Source organism: Vanellus vanellus (assembly GCF_965231255.1).
Source record: "Vanellus vanellus genome assembly, chromosome: Z".
In the NCBI taxonomy this organism is placed as follows: domain Eukaryota; kingdom Metazoa; phylum Chordata; class Aves; order Charadriiformes; family Charadriidae; genus Vanellus; species Vanellus vanellus.
Window position 1 is genome coordinate 6,824,477 of NC_138908.1, and position 18,439 is coordinate 6,842,915.

The window sequence follows — 18,439 nt, forward strand, 5'->3', positions numbered from 1 at the left end:
ACACACTCATGTATATCCATGAATATCCACAAGCACTGATTGCAGATTGAAAGTGAATAAGCAACTGAATAAGACCTATGCAAAAAAAAAAAAAAAACAAAACCAAACCACAAAACAAACAAAAAAACCACCAACAAAAAAACTCAAAAGCAAAACCAAAAACAAAACTGGGAAAATAATCTAAAGAATACAAATGAAACAAGTAAAAAAGGCTAGCTGATGAAGCTGAAACATAAAAACACTATCAATCCTATCTTTTGGAGGGAGTTGGTCATATGGTGGAGCAGATGACTAGCTCCGAGACATTTTTTTTAAAGCAATACCACAGTATGACAACTTTTCCATGGGCAGAAACCAGTAAGTATGGCAAGAAACTCCCACTAGATGGCAATGTCTACTCACTACTGAGTCCACATACTAACTAGTTTCAAAATAATAATTATTCAGAAAAGATATCTTTTATTAACTCTTTAAAAGCTAATTGAAGCCAGTGGACAAAATTCCATTCACTTTTATCTGCTCTCTACCAACTCTTCTTAGAGTGGTAATGGTTCTTCTTAGAGTGATCATGGTTCACACGCTGTATAGTTCAATTTTGTGGGTATACTGTGCGTACTGGGCTCTCAGTAGTCACCTTAGCACAGACACTGAAAAATTAGCAGCAAAGAGCTGGTGAAATTCTCTTGCTAATGGGCAAGTGTTTTACTGTGGAGGAAAAGTATGGCAGGGTGTTAAATGTTGGTTGGTATAATACATGTTCTTTGGGAGTCACACTAATACAATTACGTGTTATCAACATGATGCAAATTACATGGGGTGTGACTTATTCTTTTTGTGCATAACTACTAGCAGAGCCACTGAAAAAAAAAAAAAAAACAGAAAACCCTGCACTTTGTCATTTATGTCAACATTTACTGCAGGTTTGAAGCTGTCCAAGAGTTTTAGCGCAGAGCCAACCATAACGAGGCTCTGAAGTAACTGCTGACCCTCCTGGTAAAAATGAGACAAAAAACCACTTTGTCCAAGAGGCCCTCCTTACTGCCTACAACATACTGACCTAAAAATATACCTGTCATTAATAACATTATATAGTTCTCCTCCATTTAAATGCAGGTCAAATGAGCATCTTAAAAAGAGGCTGTAATGACTGGCTGCAGCACAAAACCAAAACATTTGGTAGATTTAAATTCTCCTTCTCCAATGATCTTGTGGGACATGGGCACAATGAGCTTTTTGTTTGCAGCTCACTACAGTACTTTTTAGTTTGTTTGCTTTATTTAACCCTCAGAGGCAGGCTCCTTCCCTACAATACTCCATGCCTTTTGAAGGTTTTTGTGCTCAATAAAGTTACTCTTTCTGAGAGGGGTGCAGTTACAGATTTGCTCAAGTTAAAGCATTCTGATTCACTGAGTATTAAAGGAAGAAAAAGAGAGGGCTTTGTTTTTGCCAGAATTAAACTTCTGTTTTGTATTGTGTTGGTTTTGGGTTGGGTTTTTTTGTTTGTTTTTTTATTTTTTTTTTTAATTTAGCTACCTAACACTGACAACCTGAGGTCCAGCATTGCAAAACACAAAGCACAAATGCTCCTATGCTGAAGGGAAGAAAAACTAACGTAGAGTCTCTGGACAGTTTTAAAAGTGGCAATATGCCCCATTACTTTCCTAGCTGGCAGCATTCTCCAAGTGACAGACAATCTGGCCACAGACACTAGCCAGCTCCTTATTACAGCACTAATCTTATGTAATGGGAGTGAGCTCACCGCCCTACAAAGTACTAATTATCAACAGCATTTTCCAAAGGATATGAATAACTCCCCTTGTGAGACAGAGGCCCAAGGCACAACCTCAAGTAGCTATATGCGCTTAATCCATAACATGAATAACTCCAAAGGACTCCTTTACCGCTGTGCCTGCTCACAAGGGTCCTTAGCAGTGAAACGCCAGCAATCCAAACACAATGGAGAAGCTGCCAAAAGCAACACCAGATTTTTTTCTGTTTGGATGGGTGTGCTTTACAGCTGTAAAAGTTACTATTCACAGAACTAAGAGAATTACTTAAATTCGATTTCCCTAAGATATTTTCAAATGTCACATTGTGTTCACTCTTCCTTTGATCAAACCAATTATTAAATGTCTCTACTGATAATGTGAGTTGTGTTATTTTGTAGTTCGTATTACATCAAATTTAAATTATACAAAAATCCAAGTAGACAAGGACAAATTCCTCTTTTCACATAGTTGTGTGAGTATTCAGGCCTTGCATTCTTCTGCTGGATCACTATGATATACCCCAAATGTAGTTGGTTTTAGTGCTTAGAGCTTTTTATGATAATTGTGGGACGAAGATTGTCCATGATTCATCCTTAAAGAGTTGTTCGCTATCACAGAAATGCTGGGATAAAAGTCTACAGAAAAGTGCGAGAATAATTTTGATTCTGTAATTTTTTAAATGTAAACAAAGTCTCCCATTTAGCCACTATAATTCCTGTGTGGAGCGTAAGTCAGAGGAAAACTAATGCATTCCCACACCAAATGCCAACAGAACAGCCCTGTAACTGCACCGATGTAGAAGAAAAGCAGAGCTAACAAAACTTGTTCTTTAAAATACTGTATAATCTTCTTGCGTCTCTTGCATCTGTCTACGCAATCATACCTGAAATGTCTTGAGCAGAAATTGGCTTGATTTTCAGGAAGTAATGACTAATGAATCTCTAAAAATGTTGGGGTGCTGTGAGTTCTCTGAACACACTTCTGTACCTGCTCTCACTACCTTCACCTTTGAGACAGATTATGTGAAGTTAGGAACTAGGCAGATAGAACTTTGCATCTTACAAATTCCCTTTCTACTGACCATGCGGTCTCAGATGTTGCTGGTATTCCAAGCCAATGCTTATGGCAGTGGTCCCTAATCTCCAACTATCACTAAATTTGCACCACAAGTGAGGATCTAGGTTTCCTGAAAGAGCATTCACTTTTTATGTTGCACTAACACAGCTGCAATCAACTCCTTTCCCTTGATATAAAAAGGGAACGGTTGCTGCTGCCAAAGTGTTTTTCATGTGGTCCATCAGCTCCAGAAAACGAATCCACCTCTCCCAACCACCGGAAACAGTGAAAAGTTCTTTCTTTCAAAAACAGAAAAAAAGAAAAGAAAAAAAAGAGAGAGAGCAGGAACACATTGTAAATGAGAAAAGATTGCTTCCTGCCATGCGGATACAGTACAGCAAATCAGAACAAATTAGATTCATACGGGTGGCCAGCAATGGATCCCACAGTTCAGTATAATTATAGCTTATTTTCTTCTACATATTGGACAAAGTAGCCTAAGCTTAACCAAGGAGCACCTGTGATGACATGCTCTGACCTTAGCCAAGAAGCTTCCAATTTGTTTTTTAAAAAAAGGCAAATATAAGCAAATCGGCCTTGCCAATAAAATCCAGTACAATGAAATATCAGTTACCTGAAAAGCAATTTGTTTATGGAAAAGTAGCACCTGGACTGACAATTATAGTTTGGGGCATGAGAGGTACAACCCAACTACTTTACGCATGTTATTGTGCACTTTTCAAGCCCAGCCTGTGTTTGGGATGGAGTGGGTACAACATGCTGAAAAAGTATCTTTTACCAGGAGATGGTAAGACTTTATTTATACGACACAATCCATTGCAGAAGATTATGCCATTTTGCTGAAAGGCAGGAAACTGCTAAACAGTTTTAAATTAAAAACAGCTTTACAATTAAGAAATAAACCTTCCAAAATCCCCTAAAAGCACACAGATAACTACTCATCAAACACCTCAATCAAAAAGCGTCCTCAAGTTCTCTTTGCAGGAATGCAGCCTACAATACTATGCTTTAGGAGTGTGCCCATTTCTATTTTGTTACAATAATTTTCCTTGTCTTAAAAGTTCTTGTCATGGAAAACAGGTAGACTCAATACAGATATGGACAAATATCACACGGACCAAAAAGTTTTAAATACTATTCCTAGCTTTCTCACTGAAACTGATTGTACTTGCCTCGTTATTCAAGACACGAGAATTTTCCTTGAGGAACTCTGAGAATCAGAGCATGTATTTACATGATCGCTCTTCATTTATTCCAGGGCTTGCTTACTGGCATTATTCTTGCAAGTTAAACATAAATTCCAGTTCATACATGAAAAACATGCACGGGAATAGAGGGGCTTTTTTGACTGCTGCTGTTTTTGATGAATTGCTGACAGATATTTTTTTCTATAGGGGTTAAAAAAAAGAATGCCAAGATATCAAAAGTGGTGGACTATGGTTAGACTACTACTAAGCACCTAAATAACTGCCCCTGTTTTCAGTAGGGCTGTAAGCCTGTCAGGGGTACTCTAGGTTCAGTGTAGGCTTCCCAGTAAGATTCTATATGCTCACTTTTTAAAAATCTTGCTCACGTTGTCCCACACACCTTAAAAAACAAACAAACCTCCCATCCCACTGAAGGGGCATGAACTGATCTCATCTGGACATTGCACAGAAAACTGAATGGCCCTTACTTGTTTGCTTGGCAAAACTATCATCCACTGTTTCATGAGGTAAGGGAAATTTCTGCAACCTCATCTGAGAATTCAAGTTTTCTCACATTACTAGACCAATGAAAAAGGTGAGTTTATCACCTTCATCTCACATGAATTGACAGGAAGTGTGCTCAAAAACAAGCCCCACCTTTATTTTGGGAGCCAGTAGAAGTGAGACGGCACAAGATTTATATGCCAGTGCTGCATATGACTATGAAGTCCACAAAAGATAGCTGAGGTGGGCATGTGTATTCAATAGCTCTCTGTAGTTAGAAACAATGTGCAGCGCACTTGGAAGTACATTTGCTGTTTTTCACTAAGGAACTCATGTATGTGCTTTGTCTAACTATCATATTTAATGGTGGCTGGCACTTAGCTTCTGTTTAAAAAATCTGGAAAAACACAACTTGGCATGAGCTGAAAATATAAAAAAATGATTATTTCCTTCCGTTGAACTCATTGGTTGAAACACCTTTTAGGTGCAAAGAAAAAAAAAAAAGTTATTTGATCCCCTTTCCACAAATTGCTAATAAAATACATGCCAACACCTGGCAAAAGAGTTCGTTTCAACATACTGAATATTTAAGTTGTGGGTTTCCTTATGTCCATGGAAAATGAGTACTAAAGTAATCCAAAACTTGTTCCATAATTTCAATGGTAGAGCCTGTGGTTCAGTGATTCCCAATTCTAGTGGGTTTTATTGGTTCAGAAACAAAACTCATGTGAAAGAGAAATCACTAAAATGTATCACAGCTATTTTGTTTGGGCAGTACATGGGTCAACTGCAGCACTGGGCCCACAATTCCATCCACAACATGTCTTGCTGTTGCTGTTGCTCATTTGCTTTTTCTTTTAAGCCTACCAAGCATCAGAACTTACTTTTTTTTAGTCCAAAACATAATAAAATCATGTAAGCATGATTTTCAGATTAAACCAAGCTGTTACTGGCAGAAAATTCAAACAAGTATCAAGATAAAAAAGTCTGTACGTCACTTGTAAATGCAGTCTATTTAAAAATAGAGTTGAAGTGACTTTTCTGGTAGTATCTCCAAGAAAAGTCTAATATCAGTGAATCCTCAGCAGCCTTGACAAATCTTCCTCTATGCCCGAAGTGTTGAATAGAATTGCAGATAAATATTATCTTGGAGAAAGCATGGGGCTGGGCAACAAAGTTAGAAGCAGCCGAATTACAGATGCGCCCTGATATGTAAAACACAAGAAGTCTATTTATATCTTGGCTATATGCAAGAGCTACCTCTAATCTCAGAAATTCAAGTTAGAACCTGAGTGTTGATGTAATAATGCTGATTTTTATGATCAAAAATTATATTAATGCATTTAAAGCTATCACGACAACTGTTTGCTTGCAAATATGTAAGTGATGTAATTTGGTGACCTACACAGTATTCAAATTCATTGGAATTTTAAGACATCATCAGGGTAATACATTTGATGCATATATTTAATTATGTTATGTTTCCTATTAATTACTAGAGAAGTAATAAATCACTGTAACCAGAATAGTGGTTAGAAAGTATGAAAAATAAGTTAAAAACTAGGGAAAAGGAGCAAATGAGGAAGCTGCTTAGAACCATGGTATCCAGAAACCATATGGAATAAATTAAGAAGGAAAGCTATTGAAGCAATGAACATAAATGATTTCAAGAGACACCTAAATTGTTTCCGAAGGAAGAGACAGAGGGAAGTTGTTAAAAAGAAAAGAAAAATAAAGTGGAAAAGAGATCTACCAAATGAGAAATCTGTTGGACAGATGGTCTTATTCTGTCCCTAGAATATCTTCATTTCTTAAAATTGAAAATTAAAGTAAAAATTTAATACCATATTTGCGCAGTAGCCTGAATTAAAAAATAGAATCTCAGCCCTAATTTTAATTTCCTTGAATTCATCATTCAGTGACATACCAAATCTTTCTTTGAATATGTGAGCATGTATCTTGTTTTACACTTCCTAATAGAAGACAGGCTGCCCTTTCAGCCACTACATTTATTCCTGAATTTATCTCACCTAAGTTTAGACCCCTTAGTGAAGTGTAGGCTCCTTCACCAACCACTGCAGACAGCCCAGACCACCCCTGAGCTCCTACCAAAGCTGAACTGTCCTCAGAGGGTGCCTGTGACTGTCAGTGAGGTGTAAGAAGCCACATCAGGAGACAGAGAGTGAACTTATCCAGAATGAGTAGAGTTCAAGGCCATGGCATGGCCATGAGGATAGGCAAGAGAAAACAATGAAATCAAACTCTTCTGCTTACATCCTGCAAGACTTCATGGTTCCAAGCACAAATGGGAGCATTGGTACCACCACAGATGCACTGAGAAATCAGTCAGGTAACAAACAGTTTCATCATCTTTTTCTTCCCCCCTGTGCTGTCACCTGCCACTCATGGTAGTTTCCCCGAGAAATGGCTTATTTAAAAGTAATTTTAGAGGACTTTAAACCTCTGGTTTTTTACATGAAATTGTAATAAATGAAGCCTACTTTGTCCCAGGTGTCTTTCTACATAAGTTGTAGCCACGTGGTACGCAGCAATGATTATTGCATGCATGTGTAAGCATGTGCATATGTGTGTCCAGATGCTGTCTGCTTTAAGAAGAATTCAAAAGTGGAAAAGAAAATAATAAGCATAACCACTTTGTTGTGGCTTTTTTTTTAAGGTAATGTTCTTCAGTGGGTGCTAAACAGCAATAAATCACCTGTCCTTTCTACAAAACAGACAGAGAGTGTTCTTCCTCTCCTCCTGCTGATTTTCCTTCTTGCTTTAAGGCAATAAGAGGTATCAACAGCATCTTAAAATTTTATGGACAGATTATTGGTTACAGGCCTCCTGAACCACATAAGGATGGCTGCTTCTCCATCCTAGCTGTAGAGCTGCCATACAAACTAGAAAAATCTCCAGCAACACCTGAGAGGCTCCTTCATGCACTCTCACAGACCCACTGAAGGCAAGAGCTTGAATGCCATGTCCTCGTCCAAAAAATGCATTCCGCTCCATACATAGAAGGGAGAGGAGAATTGCCACATGTCCTCGTATAAAACCAGAAGAGCACAAATCAACTCCAGTAAAGACCCTTAAATTACAGTCTCAGGCTTTTTGAGTTTTTCTGTTTGGAAGCTTTGATAGTTCCCACATATACAATAATAAGAACTAAGAATAAGATTTTAGAACTCTACCACAAAATGGCAGTTAAGCCAAAACAAGAGTTTGCTGGCTGCATATTTAGTGACTACATTTTTTCATGCAGCTTACCTCATTGCTGGTGGGAATTTGATAAGCCACCACAAAAAGAAATGAACAAGTGATTTAATTTCAAAGGCATCTTACCAGTGGGCTACCATCAGTCCAGCGGAAATCACGCTCAAACATCTTGTCATTGAGTCCAATCCACTGGTAGTCATGCCCAATACCTAAGGAACCAGAAGGATATCTTTATTAAATAGGAAGGATAGAAGGATAGAAGGATATTTTATTAAAAGATTTCACTAAAGAAAATAAAAAGAATTTGCACAGAATGAATCAGACATCCTGTTCTTAAGATTGTTCTACTCATTATGCAAACAACTATTTACAGACTGTTTTTCAACTTCTCTTCTTCTTCTCAACTTAATTTCGGGTGTCTATAAAAATGCAGATCCTCATCTAACAGTTTTAAACTATCCTGTCTCTTCCCTCCTGATGGTGTCTCCCAAAGAAAACACATTAGTTTCCTATCTGAGTGCATATGGGGGGGGAGTGAAAAAGATTAAAATAATAAAAACACATATCTACATTATTCAACTTTTGGTTAGGCTGAGACCAGTTTTTTCTAGATTGTGCAACATAACATATAGGAAATAGTTATTTATGCCTACTTAATACAATATATGATGGCATAGTCGTTGGTGTCAGGTGCACAAAAAATCTAAAGCCTCCAGAAAAAAACATTTCATCAATTTCCAATGCAAAACAGTAGTTCTTTTTCTCTTGCTCAAACCCAAAGTATTTTCTATGTAACAAATAATAACTTAATAGTGACAAGGAACCTGCACTGACTGCAAAAGTAAAGGTGAAGAACACAAAGTGTGCCTTTTAAACATTGTAAAAGTATATTTTGAGATGGACATGTAAAAGCTGAGTGATCAGGAAGATATTTCACTAGCTCTGAACCCTCAGTGCCCACTCTTGTTTAGAGGAATCCTAGCAGTACGTACGGTTCACAAAGATCTGCTCCTCATGAGACAAGATGCTTGTCAAGTGTGCTCCCTGGAGACGGCATTCCCTTTCAGCTGTGTCCCATGTACGCCGATGGGCAAAGTATTTGTAGCACTGTCCTTGGAACTTGTGCCAGCCATAATCACAGGTCTCTGTGTCTGTGACAAACAAATAAATCGCATCTCTGTCAATGGGTTTGAAACACAGGAATATTTCATGCAAGCAGATGGATTTTCTGCAGGGCAAATGTTCAAGAAGATTCCCACCCATTGAGCAGTATAAATGCAAACAATCAACACTCATCCTTGGGAACTCATTACATTTTCAGGTAGTTCTAATCACCCAGTTTCAGCACAAGCTGCAAGAATATTACTTATGGAAGGAGTATAATTGCAACTGGCAGCTTTGTGAGCTTCCACTGGTCGATTTGCACTGTACCTGGACAATGCCAAGAGGACATCTTTAGTTCATAACTCAGGGCGAATGAAATGCCTGGATGTTAGACTGTAGTTAGTCTACGTTTCAGATTAATTTCAGAGTCTGTACATAAGGATGGGAATTTTTGCTTGCAAGGGCAAATTGTTCTTTGAGGGACTGTACTGAATTACCACGGTTTGGGAGAAACTGGTAACTGAAAATAATATGAAGGACAGTGCTTGTGATTGTTCAGTCCACAGATGCAAAGCTGCAGCACTATCTTTCTGAACTTACCCCTCAAATCCTCCTCCAAACCCCATCTTCTTTGACAAAGTCTACCTTAATAAACTTTAGGCATCAGTTTCTAAGGAAGGCTGTAAAGCTGAAATACAAAGTAATGAAATGCACATTGTCTGTGCTTGTATGAGGGATGGTGCTGATACGAATGCATAATAGAGAGAAGTTCCCATCAGCAAGTATATCCTTTCATCTACAGAGAAATAAACATGAGCCTTGGAACAGTAACAATCCATGGATTTGACGTTAATTATTTTCTCAAGGTTAAGCAGCTGTAAACAGAAGAGATGGCAAGGAACAACAAAGTTCTCGTTCCAAGTCTGCTTCTGCACTAACACTGCAGGAATGAACCACAGACACAAATCAGTATTAACAAAAATGGTGCCCAAATGTGTCTGAGCTGTGCTTGATGGTGAGAAGAACTTGCCACAGAGAAGAGAGAGTTTTAGGGAGGAATAGGAGAAACAATAGGGAAAACTCAGACTGTTTTGGGTTATGGCAGATGAAATGGCATCATAAAGGACACTTCAGTACACAGTTACAGCTTGTTCTGACTACAACCAGTTCCAGCTATCTAAGTACATGATGGGTCACCCTGAAGGGTTTCAGTTGCAGGATGTTAAAGAACAGAAATACAAAGCTTGGCCTTCGCCACCCACCAATCAGGAATTTGCCGCTTCCCACCAAGTTTTATCAATCCCCAAACAAAACTGCGGCTGAAAGCAACCATCTGGCCTTTCCAGAGGTATAGATACATTCTGGGTATGAAATTGGGTTTCTTATTTTCAGTAAGTCAATATAGTCAACAGCAATAAAATGCTTTGGCCAAAGGGACTCTTTTTGCATTACTACAGAAAAAGCCAAATATTACAGAATATATCAATGACATAAGACTGAAAATTCTTTAACTATGGTATTTCTCAGGTTTGAGCAGCTACCACCTGAAAGATAATTTTGGAATAATTTTTCACAACTTAAGTCTGGTTCTTAATTCATAGCAGGAAGAGGACATTCACACCCTGAAACACCAAAGTGTCTGGGTTTTTTTTTTTTTGTTTTTAAATCTCCCAGGATGAAAACTAGACTTTACATGTACATAAATGGATTTAAAAATGCAAACATATCACTTCAGAGGCTTACCAGAATTTCTCTGAGAATTTCTGGCAACATTAATTACATGGTAGTCATTGTCTTAGGAGTCTGGTATCAAAATTGTTTTCTAAAAGTCATCAGTACACACACATATGTACCAAATACAAAGGCATAATGGAGCTTACACTGATTATCTCTCTTCTATTTTCAACAAGTTAAGCTGTAGAAAACTTCTTGTGCATTGAGTAATCCCTGCTACGAAAAAGGAATGTAATCTATACTATCAACTTGTTAGGGTTTTTTATCTTTTCCCTCTTTGTATTCTGCATGAGGTGCAGGCTGCAGATACAGCTTTAATCTCTGGCATCTAGGCCATTTGAAAGTTTAGTCTGCCTTTGGCTTTCTAGAACAGTTGTTTAACCACACAATGCTGACTAACAAGGCTATGTCCTTTGTGAAGGCACTTAAGATTTTATTATTCATCTTGTTCAGGGACTCCCTTGTCCCACAGGAAAGAAGTCAGATAATAACAAGCAGCATTGCATGCTGAGAAAATCATGGCCAGAGAGCATTTCCATGCTATTCTAATCAAGCCTTCCCTGGCCTCTGCTAGGGAAGAAGTGCTCAATTTGAGAGAAAATCTGCTGAAAGGCACATAGGGGTGGCAAAGAGGTTTGAAAACACAAAGCCTAGAAGACTGGGCTCAATGAATGAGATATAATGGCCAGAGCACGAACCACAAATAATACATTTTTTCTTCTTAAGATAGAGGGTGCCAAATGGTGACATAGGTACTCTTAGTTGAAATGCATGCACTGCAGTGCATATACAACTTCTCCCTCTTACCCAATATGGCATGTTTTCCAAAAGGGAAAAGTTGAATAAGTTCTGCACCTGTTTGTAGCCCAAATCTACAAAAACAGAAAAAGACAGGGCTGATGGCTAGAAAATACATGGGATTTTTAGAAGCAGAAGAGAGGATTATTTTTTTTTTTTTTGAGATGTGAGAGGTTGATGAGAAGAGGGGAAAAAGAAATGGGGAAAAGGAGAGGCAGGAGGCTAGAGGATGAAAAATGCAAACCTGGCAAGTAAAATTGTAGGGACTGTTTCATCTCTGCAGTGCTTTGTCCTGAGTGTGTGCGTATCTTACTACATTAACAAAGCCAAAAATATGACACAAAGGTAAGGGCTCCATACAGGTATTAGTTTTTAGTGCCTTTACTGAAAGAGTAAAGTCTAATTGCAGGTGGCTGTAAATTTTCTGACCCAATCACCTGTGAGAAGAGTAGGTGCAAACACTTACTGAATATGATACTCCGTGTTCATTGTATACTTATCCAGGGAGGTAATCACAGCTGCCCATAACTTTATTCCAGAAAGTGACAGAAAGACTGGAACACTGCTTGCCATATTTATGATGTTTTAAAAGTTGTCTGACTGGTCTTAAGATTTATGACAATTTACAGGCCTTTTCAGTGATGTGTGCAAGGAGTTACTTACACAGCTTCTGTTGTCTGTAACAGCAATTGTGTATGTACAACAACATCTCTAAACACTGCATTAAAAAAAAAGTTCTCTGTAGGTTTAATACATAGATAGGTACCACTTTTTCAACAGCTGCAATAAGCTGGTCCCTTGTCTTTACATAAATTCCATAAGAGACTTAAAGAAAATAAAGACTGAAACACGGGTACTAGAACACAATAAGAGTCTTACTCAGCTGTGAATTTTATCTGTGACTGTCTGTCTTCAGCTAATGAACAAATGCCTGAGGCCCATTAGCCCACACATCTCGAGGAGAAATCATTTCTCTGGTAAATATTCAAAATAATCCCTTCTCAGCTGAAAGACATCATTTAGAGACCATCTGTTTTCAGAAAGTATCTTTGCAGAGGCCTTCTCAAATACTTCCATCCCAAGCTACCCAGCCCTGGGAACAAAGTGAATCAAACAAGACTGGAGTAATCGCAGACATTTGAGCAATGAACTTGGGTTACAAAAAAAAAATAAATTGTTCCTTATATGATGATTAAAAAACCCAGCTGTTTTGTTTTCAGAACCTGGAAGAGAACAGCTGGTTGTATTATCCCAAGGAGGCATGTCCCGTAACAATCACATATGTGCCATTTTGGCACACGGATCCGTGCATGCAGCTGCATTTGGTAAACAGGCTCTCCTAGGTGTGCCCACAGGGATCCTGCCGTGGAGAAAGCTAAACCTTAAGTCTCAAACACAAGCACCGTTCCTTGAAAGCAGGTAGACACCAGTTAAAATAGGAAAAGGAGAAAAAGAAAAGGAAACTCTAGCCAGCCAAAGAAGGAAAAGGAAAAAGCGAGTGCTCATCCAGTTCTCATAAACAATACTTATTCCTGAAATTGAAGTTCAAATTGCAAGTTTCTACCATTTTGTTGTTTCCCATGTAACTCTTCCTGAAGTAAGGTACTCCTCACTACAACTACAGATGTCCAGATAATACAACAACAGCCCCAGGCTTTCATACACCCCACTGGTCCCTGGGGACTATTCTATACAGTTGGTTCCACCAGCCTGGTGTGAGACAGGGTATCAAACAACCCTCCTCTTTCCCTGAACATGGAGCTTGCAAAGCAGTGCTTCAGGCAGCAAAACTGGGAGGATCAGAGCTCTGGGCTCATTGTTCTGGACACCGTGAGCTCTCATAAGGGCTTTCCACAGAAGAACAGTAATGGAAAGACTGATGGCTCCCCCAGGACAGGACTCACATCAAGACCTACTGTAGCTTAAAGTCACCCTTTGAAAAAGTGTTTTGGGGATATCTCTGCATTTTAAGATGTGATGTTCAAATGTCACCAAGCGGCATACAGAATATGCATCTGTACTTTGAAAAGAGACATAATATTTGAAAGAGGGTATCTCACAGAGGTACTCCATTCACTTTTAATCTAGTCTGAACCAGAAGTGATGCTGGCTTACTGATCTACCCATCTAGTTTAAAAAAGAAACACCCTCAGCTGCTCTATTTCTAACATCAGACAACTTTAGCTTTCTTCAGGAAGAAGTTCCTGGGCTCAGATTGTCTGCTGAACTGTTTCCACCTGGCAAGAAAAACGGCTGTCAGGGAGCCAATTAGAGCTCACTGAGTCTCAGGATTAATTTCCCTCACCCTAGGTTAGATCACCCTGAAGGCTCCTCTAACTTCTACCACCTGCTGGAGCTCCCCGATGTGCAGCTGCACCGTTCTCTGGTCACATCCCCTCCTAAGGCTAACACAGGCGTAACACATCAGCCGAAGATCCCTTTGTCTAAAAAAGTTTCATGGGGGCATTTACTTGAAATTCTGAGCTCTATGTTTTTTCTGCAGCAGTGTCACGGGACCAGGACACGGTAGAGTTGTCTCCAGCTTTAAGCTTCATTTCCAGAGGCAATGCACACTCACTGCTTCCATTCCCGTCCACGACACTTTAAATACCCAGCACCCTACTTAAGAAAGTCCTTCAACTTGACTTCTTTCAAAGCTTTCTAAAATGAATAGTATAAGTTGGAGAAAAAGAAAAAAAAAAAAAAAGAGTAATGAAATATAATCTCGGTGTGCTCAACTCCACCTTTCCTGTGGCACCAAGGTACGCATTCTGTCGTTCTGGCTGGTCTTTAAATCTAGTGAGGTCAGGACTGGTGCCTTGAAATAAAGCCTGCTTGCCAGACAACCGTGTCTGAATTGCCAACACGGTTTTATTTTGTCTGGTGGAATGGAAATTTGGCACTAAATGCTTTTCCCAAGTCCCAAACCACTGCAGGACTTTAAGTGGAGGAAATTTAAATTCCAAAGCTGAGTGAGCAGGGCTCTGGTTTTGATTGACAAACTAGGAAATGTTCCCATTAACCACCTAAAATGCACTCTCAGGTTGGTCATAAAAAGCAGTTTAAAGCTACCATGGTACTCAGAGCCACTTGCTGCTTTGGATTTGCTGGAATGAAGGGGAGGAGGAAAGGAGTGAGAACATTTATTTCTTTTGTTGTGAAAACACTGTCAACTTATAATTCTGGAGAACAGATTCAGAAAGTCCTTTCAAATTACAAGGTTAGCCAGACTACTGAAAAATTTAAACAGTGAAAAGTGCTGGAGCTGGTCAGCTTTGAGAGTTTTCAGCTCTAACAAACAAATCTCTATAGGTTCAGCTGGAAGAGTTTCCAAACTGCCTTCCACTGAAGATCAGAAACAAACATGAAAATACACAATATTAATTAAACAAATCCAAAAGCCTAGTTCATTCACCTGTGATCAAAACCATTCAGCTGAAGAAAATAAGTATTTTCATAAGCTTTAGAAAGTAGAAAGTGCACTTTAAAACACCATTTATTTTTCCCATGGAAATACCTTCATTAATTTTGCTGGCAGAACAGATTTTGCTCCTCCTATTCCTCCTCCTAGATGCACATACTGAGTAAGCATCTTGCACTGTAAATATTTCTTGTAAATGCAGTGAGATTTCTTGCAGGCAATGTTCTAACAATTACAGAGAATTGGATGTTTAATCTGATTTCAGCTTCCAGTTTAGAAAGCCTTTTACAAGTTCCTTGTAATTGTGAACCTGCATGCACTTTTCCTAAAATAATCACAGAGCAAATGAATTTGAAATCTCTGGCATGAAGCTGTGAAGGCTGTGGTACCCAGTGGATGGATATATAATCTGGCATATTCAGTAGACTATTCCTACTTTCCAGTGGTGCTTGTTGGAAGTGATGGGTTCTGATAAGTCTTTTACAATGTATATAAATTTTTAAGACAGAAGCTCAGTCAGAGAGTAACTCTGCTCCCACTCATTATTCCATAAGCATCACTACAGTAATGAGAGAACCTCATTATGTGTCTTCCCAGAACTTTGCAACCCAATATCAGCAGGCTGTACTTGCCTTGGAGCCACCTGAAAACTGTACAGCTGTTGTTATTTTGACATAGAAACTGCCTAATATATCAGTTTATATTTGGTGCAGCAGTAACGTGACTTCCATTCAGGTTAGCATGCAGATGGAGTTTGCTCTCATCTTGCAGAAGATGGTACAGATGTAACCTTAAACGAAAAGTCCTAAGCCACAAATCATGGGAGTCTAACTTACTCAAAAAATCATAATTTCTCCTCATCACTGTTGGCTTCCCACAGATTTTGACAGTTTCTTCCATGCTCTTTTTTTTAGGAAGCTTTGCCTAGTTACTCCAGAAGGGTGTTGAAACGAAAACAGATTACCTCAATCACCATAGATTAAAGAATACACCTTACCTTGTTCACAGAGAGCACCTATATAGCTTGGCAGACACAAGCAAGTAAAGGTATTGAGGCTATCTATACATGTGGCTCCATTCCGGCATGGGTTAGACTGGCATTCATCGACATCTACAACATAAAGATAACAATGTTTTTATAATCCACCCACCTCCTAGAAGGGAAATGTTCTTCAGCCTTAGTCATACATATTACTAGGACCAGTTCAATTAAGAAGAATGAAGTATTGCAAAAGATCCAAGTGACCGGTTTATTTGTATGATAACTGATTTCACTATGCACAACCTTCCTTTCTCTTCATCCACAAGCCAAGAAGCAGTTTCCTTGGGAAATGTGACATTACTCATCCAGAATTCTATATTTTTTTATTATAATTCTGTGCTTTGACTCCTGAGTTAATTTCTGAAACCTAGACCTTCAATTCCTCATCGTGTAACTGACAAAGGAGTGGTACTGAGAAGTGTGTAGCATTTTCCCATACTGGTGGAAAATTTGATTTGAGCGTGTGACAATGTCACAATAAATTCTCATCAAGTACTGGAGACATCAAATAACTTCGTGAATCTCAAATATTGGAAATCTCATCATATGCCACCAAAAAACATGCTAATTTCAGTTTGCAAAGCAGCATGCCCTGGCATCTTATTGGTTTGCATTTCTCATATTGTCCTTGCCTAACCTTATCAAGATAAGGACAAAGCATCATAAAGACAATCTCACTAAATGACCAGTCAGATAGTAACGTTCATAGTCGTGCACAAGTGTACTGCTAAGCCTATGGCTCTACAGCAAACAAATAGCATGTCTCTTCCTGACTCATTTGGCTGCTAAAATACCTTGTCTTCCCCTTCTAGATTGGAGCACTAGCTCATTTAATATAATTACTTTGTGTATGTATTTGCACAGCTTATAAGCTCATATGTCTCTTTATAAAGATCACATGTTTTTTTCTAATGAGTGCTGTTCCTCCAAAACAATCACAGCTTAAACGTCAATGCAGATTTGTAAACATCTTAGTCCAAAGTGAATTGCTGATAGTAATTGACAATTAAAATAGAAGAGAGAAGTTAAACGTATCTACAAGCCAATGAATGGTTGTGCAATCCTAGGAATAATTGCTGCATCATGTGAAAGGCTTTTTTAAAAATATTTTTATTTCAAAAAAACTACTTCTGTTCAAATTTTATGTTAGGTCTTATTTGTTCCAGTCATTTGGAAAGCTCTGAAGTCAACGTTTTGTGCCTTATGTACAGAACACCCCTGCATCCAGGGCTAAAAATGCTGAGGTTTACTTTCTTAAGCATCACAGAACATATTTCTGTATGGCGACTGGCCATGGAGAGTCCCACTCCAATTCATTAATAAGCCACTAAGAGTTCTAGGGGACAGTAAGTGGCCAGATTATTCTTTTATAAACTGAAAAAAAAAGAGAAAATTATTATCTAAAACATCCGGCTTGCTAGCAGGGGAAGCCATATTCCTTGACAAAGAAGAATATTTAAGATGCAGCATCTAAAACTTGGTATCTACTAGCAACAACCCACTAGGAAACTAGAATACTCATCAACATCAGCTAGGAAAGCGGAGAAAAATACTGGCTAATTGTTTTTTTAATCACATACTGTCTTGCAGAACACAAAAAAACCCATAGTAATCCTGACAATTATACTGCACTGATATCAGCCTTTGGGTGGGGTTCATTTTTTTTCTCGCAAGCTACATATGATGACTTGAACGCATTTTAGCAACATTGCATGAGTTTTTTTCTTTCAAATTTGGCAGGCAACTGTGTAACAGGCAAGTCCATGGTATTTATCAGGGAATGAAACTTAGGATTTTTTGAAAGCCTAAATCAGCTCTACACTAAACAGCCAAACTACCACTTTTATCATAGTTTGGCTTGCTGGTTGGAAGGAAAAGCTGGTTATTCTGAACTGTACTGGTGAGTTTCTTGAAATCCACAGTCATAGCAGGCAAACACAGATGTCACAGGCAGCTTGAACAGGTCCTCTGCTGGAAGAGTTACCAAAATACTAATTTATAACAAAGATGCATATGATTACCATCATATTTAGAATTTCCTTGAAAAAAATGTCAGGCTGGCATTCAGTGCTCAGCTTCCCAATCACATTTGGGATTAGTTTATTTTACTACCCTTTCAAATAATTACACAAAGCTTTTAAGAACTATCCCAAATATTAGTGTTTATTTCGTTTTATTTGATGTATTTATGAATTTAATCTTATGAATTCTAGTTCATTTACAACTCTGTTATGTTTGTGTGCATACCCATCTGTGTACTTTACAGGGAGAGAGAAAAGGGTAAGTGGACCTCCTTCATTTTGTTGTTCTTTTCTCAAGTAAGGCCTCACTGTAGAATTTTTCAACTGTCTATGTGTTCCTCAACTTCAAAACAGACCAATTCTTCAGATCTCATGTATGAAAACTTTATACTCTGACTTAATCAGCATCTAGATGGCATCAGCTTACCTAATTCACACTGCTCGCCGCTGAAACCTGGCAAACACGTACAGATGTAAAATGAACCACGCGGATAGCAGGTACCACCATTAAGGCAGGGATTGCTTTTGCATGGATCTTGGCCTGTTAAACAAGTAGAAAAAGA

At 38.5% G+C, this 18,439-nt stretch overlaps 1 protein-coding gene across 1 annotated transcript in view; it reads right to left on the reverse strand.

Annotated features, from left to right (window-relative positions):
- The window catches only part of VCAN (versican), a gene marked incomplete at its 5' end in the record, with an annotated part of 109,661 nt that overhangs the window by 11,090 nt on the left and 80,132 nt on the right, over positions 1-18,439 (reverse strand). Inside the window, 4 exons of the mRNA XM_082497196.1 lie at positions 7,883-7,965; positions 8,749-8,907; positions 15,811-15,924; positions 18,304-18,417. Coding sequence (XP_082353322.1) covers positions 7,883-7,965; positions 8,749-8,907; positions 15,811-15,924; positions 18,304-18,417 — 470 coding nt within the window. The remainder of the gene's footprint in view (positions 1-7,882; positions 7,966-8,748; positions 8,908-15,810; positions 15,925-18,303; positions 18,418-18,439) is intronic.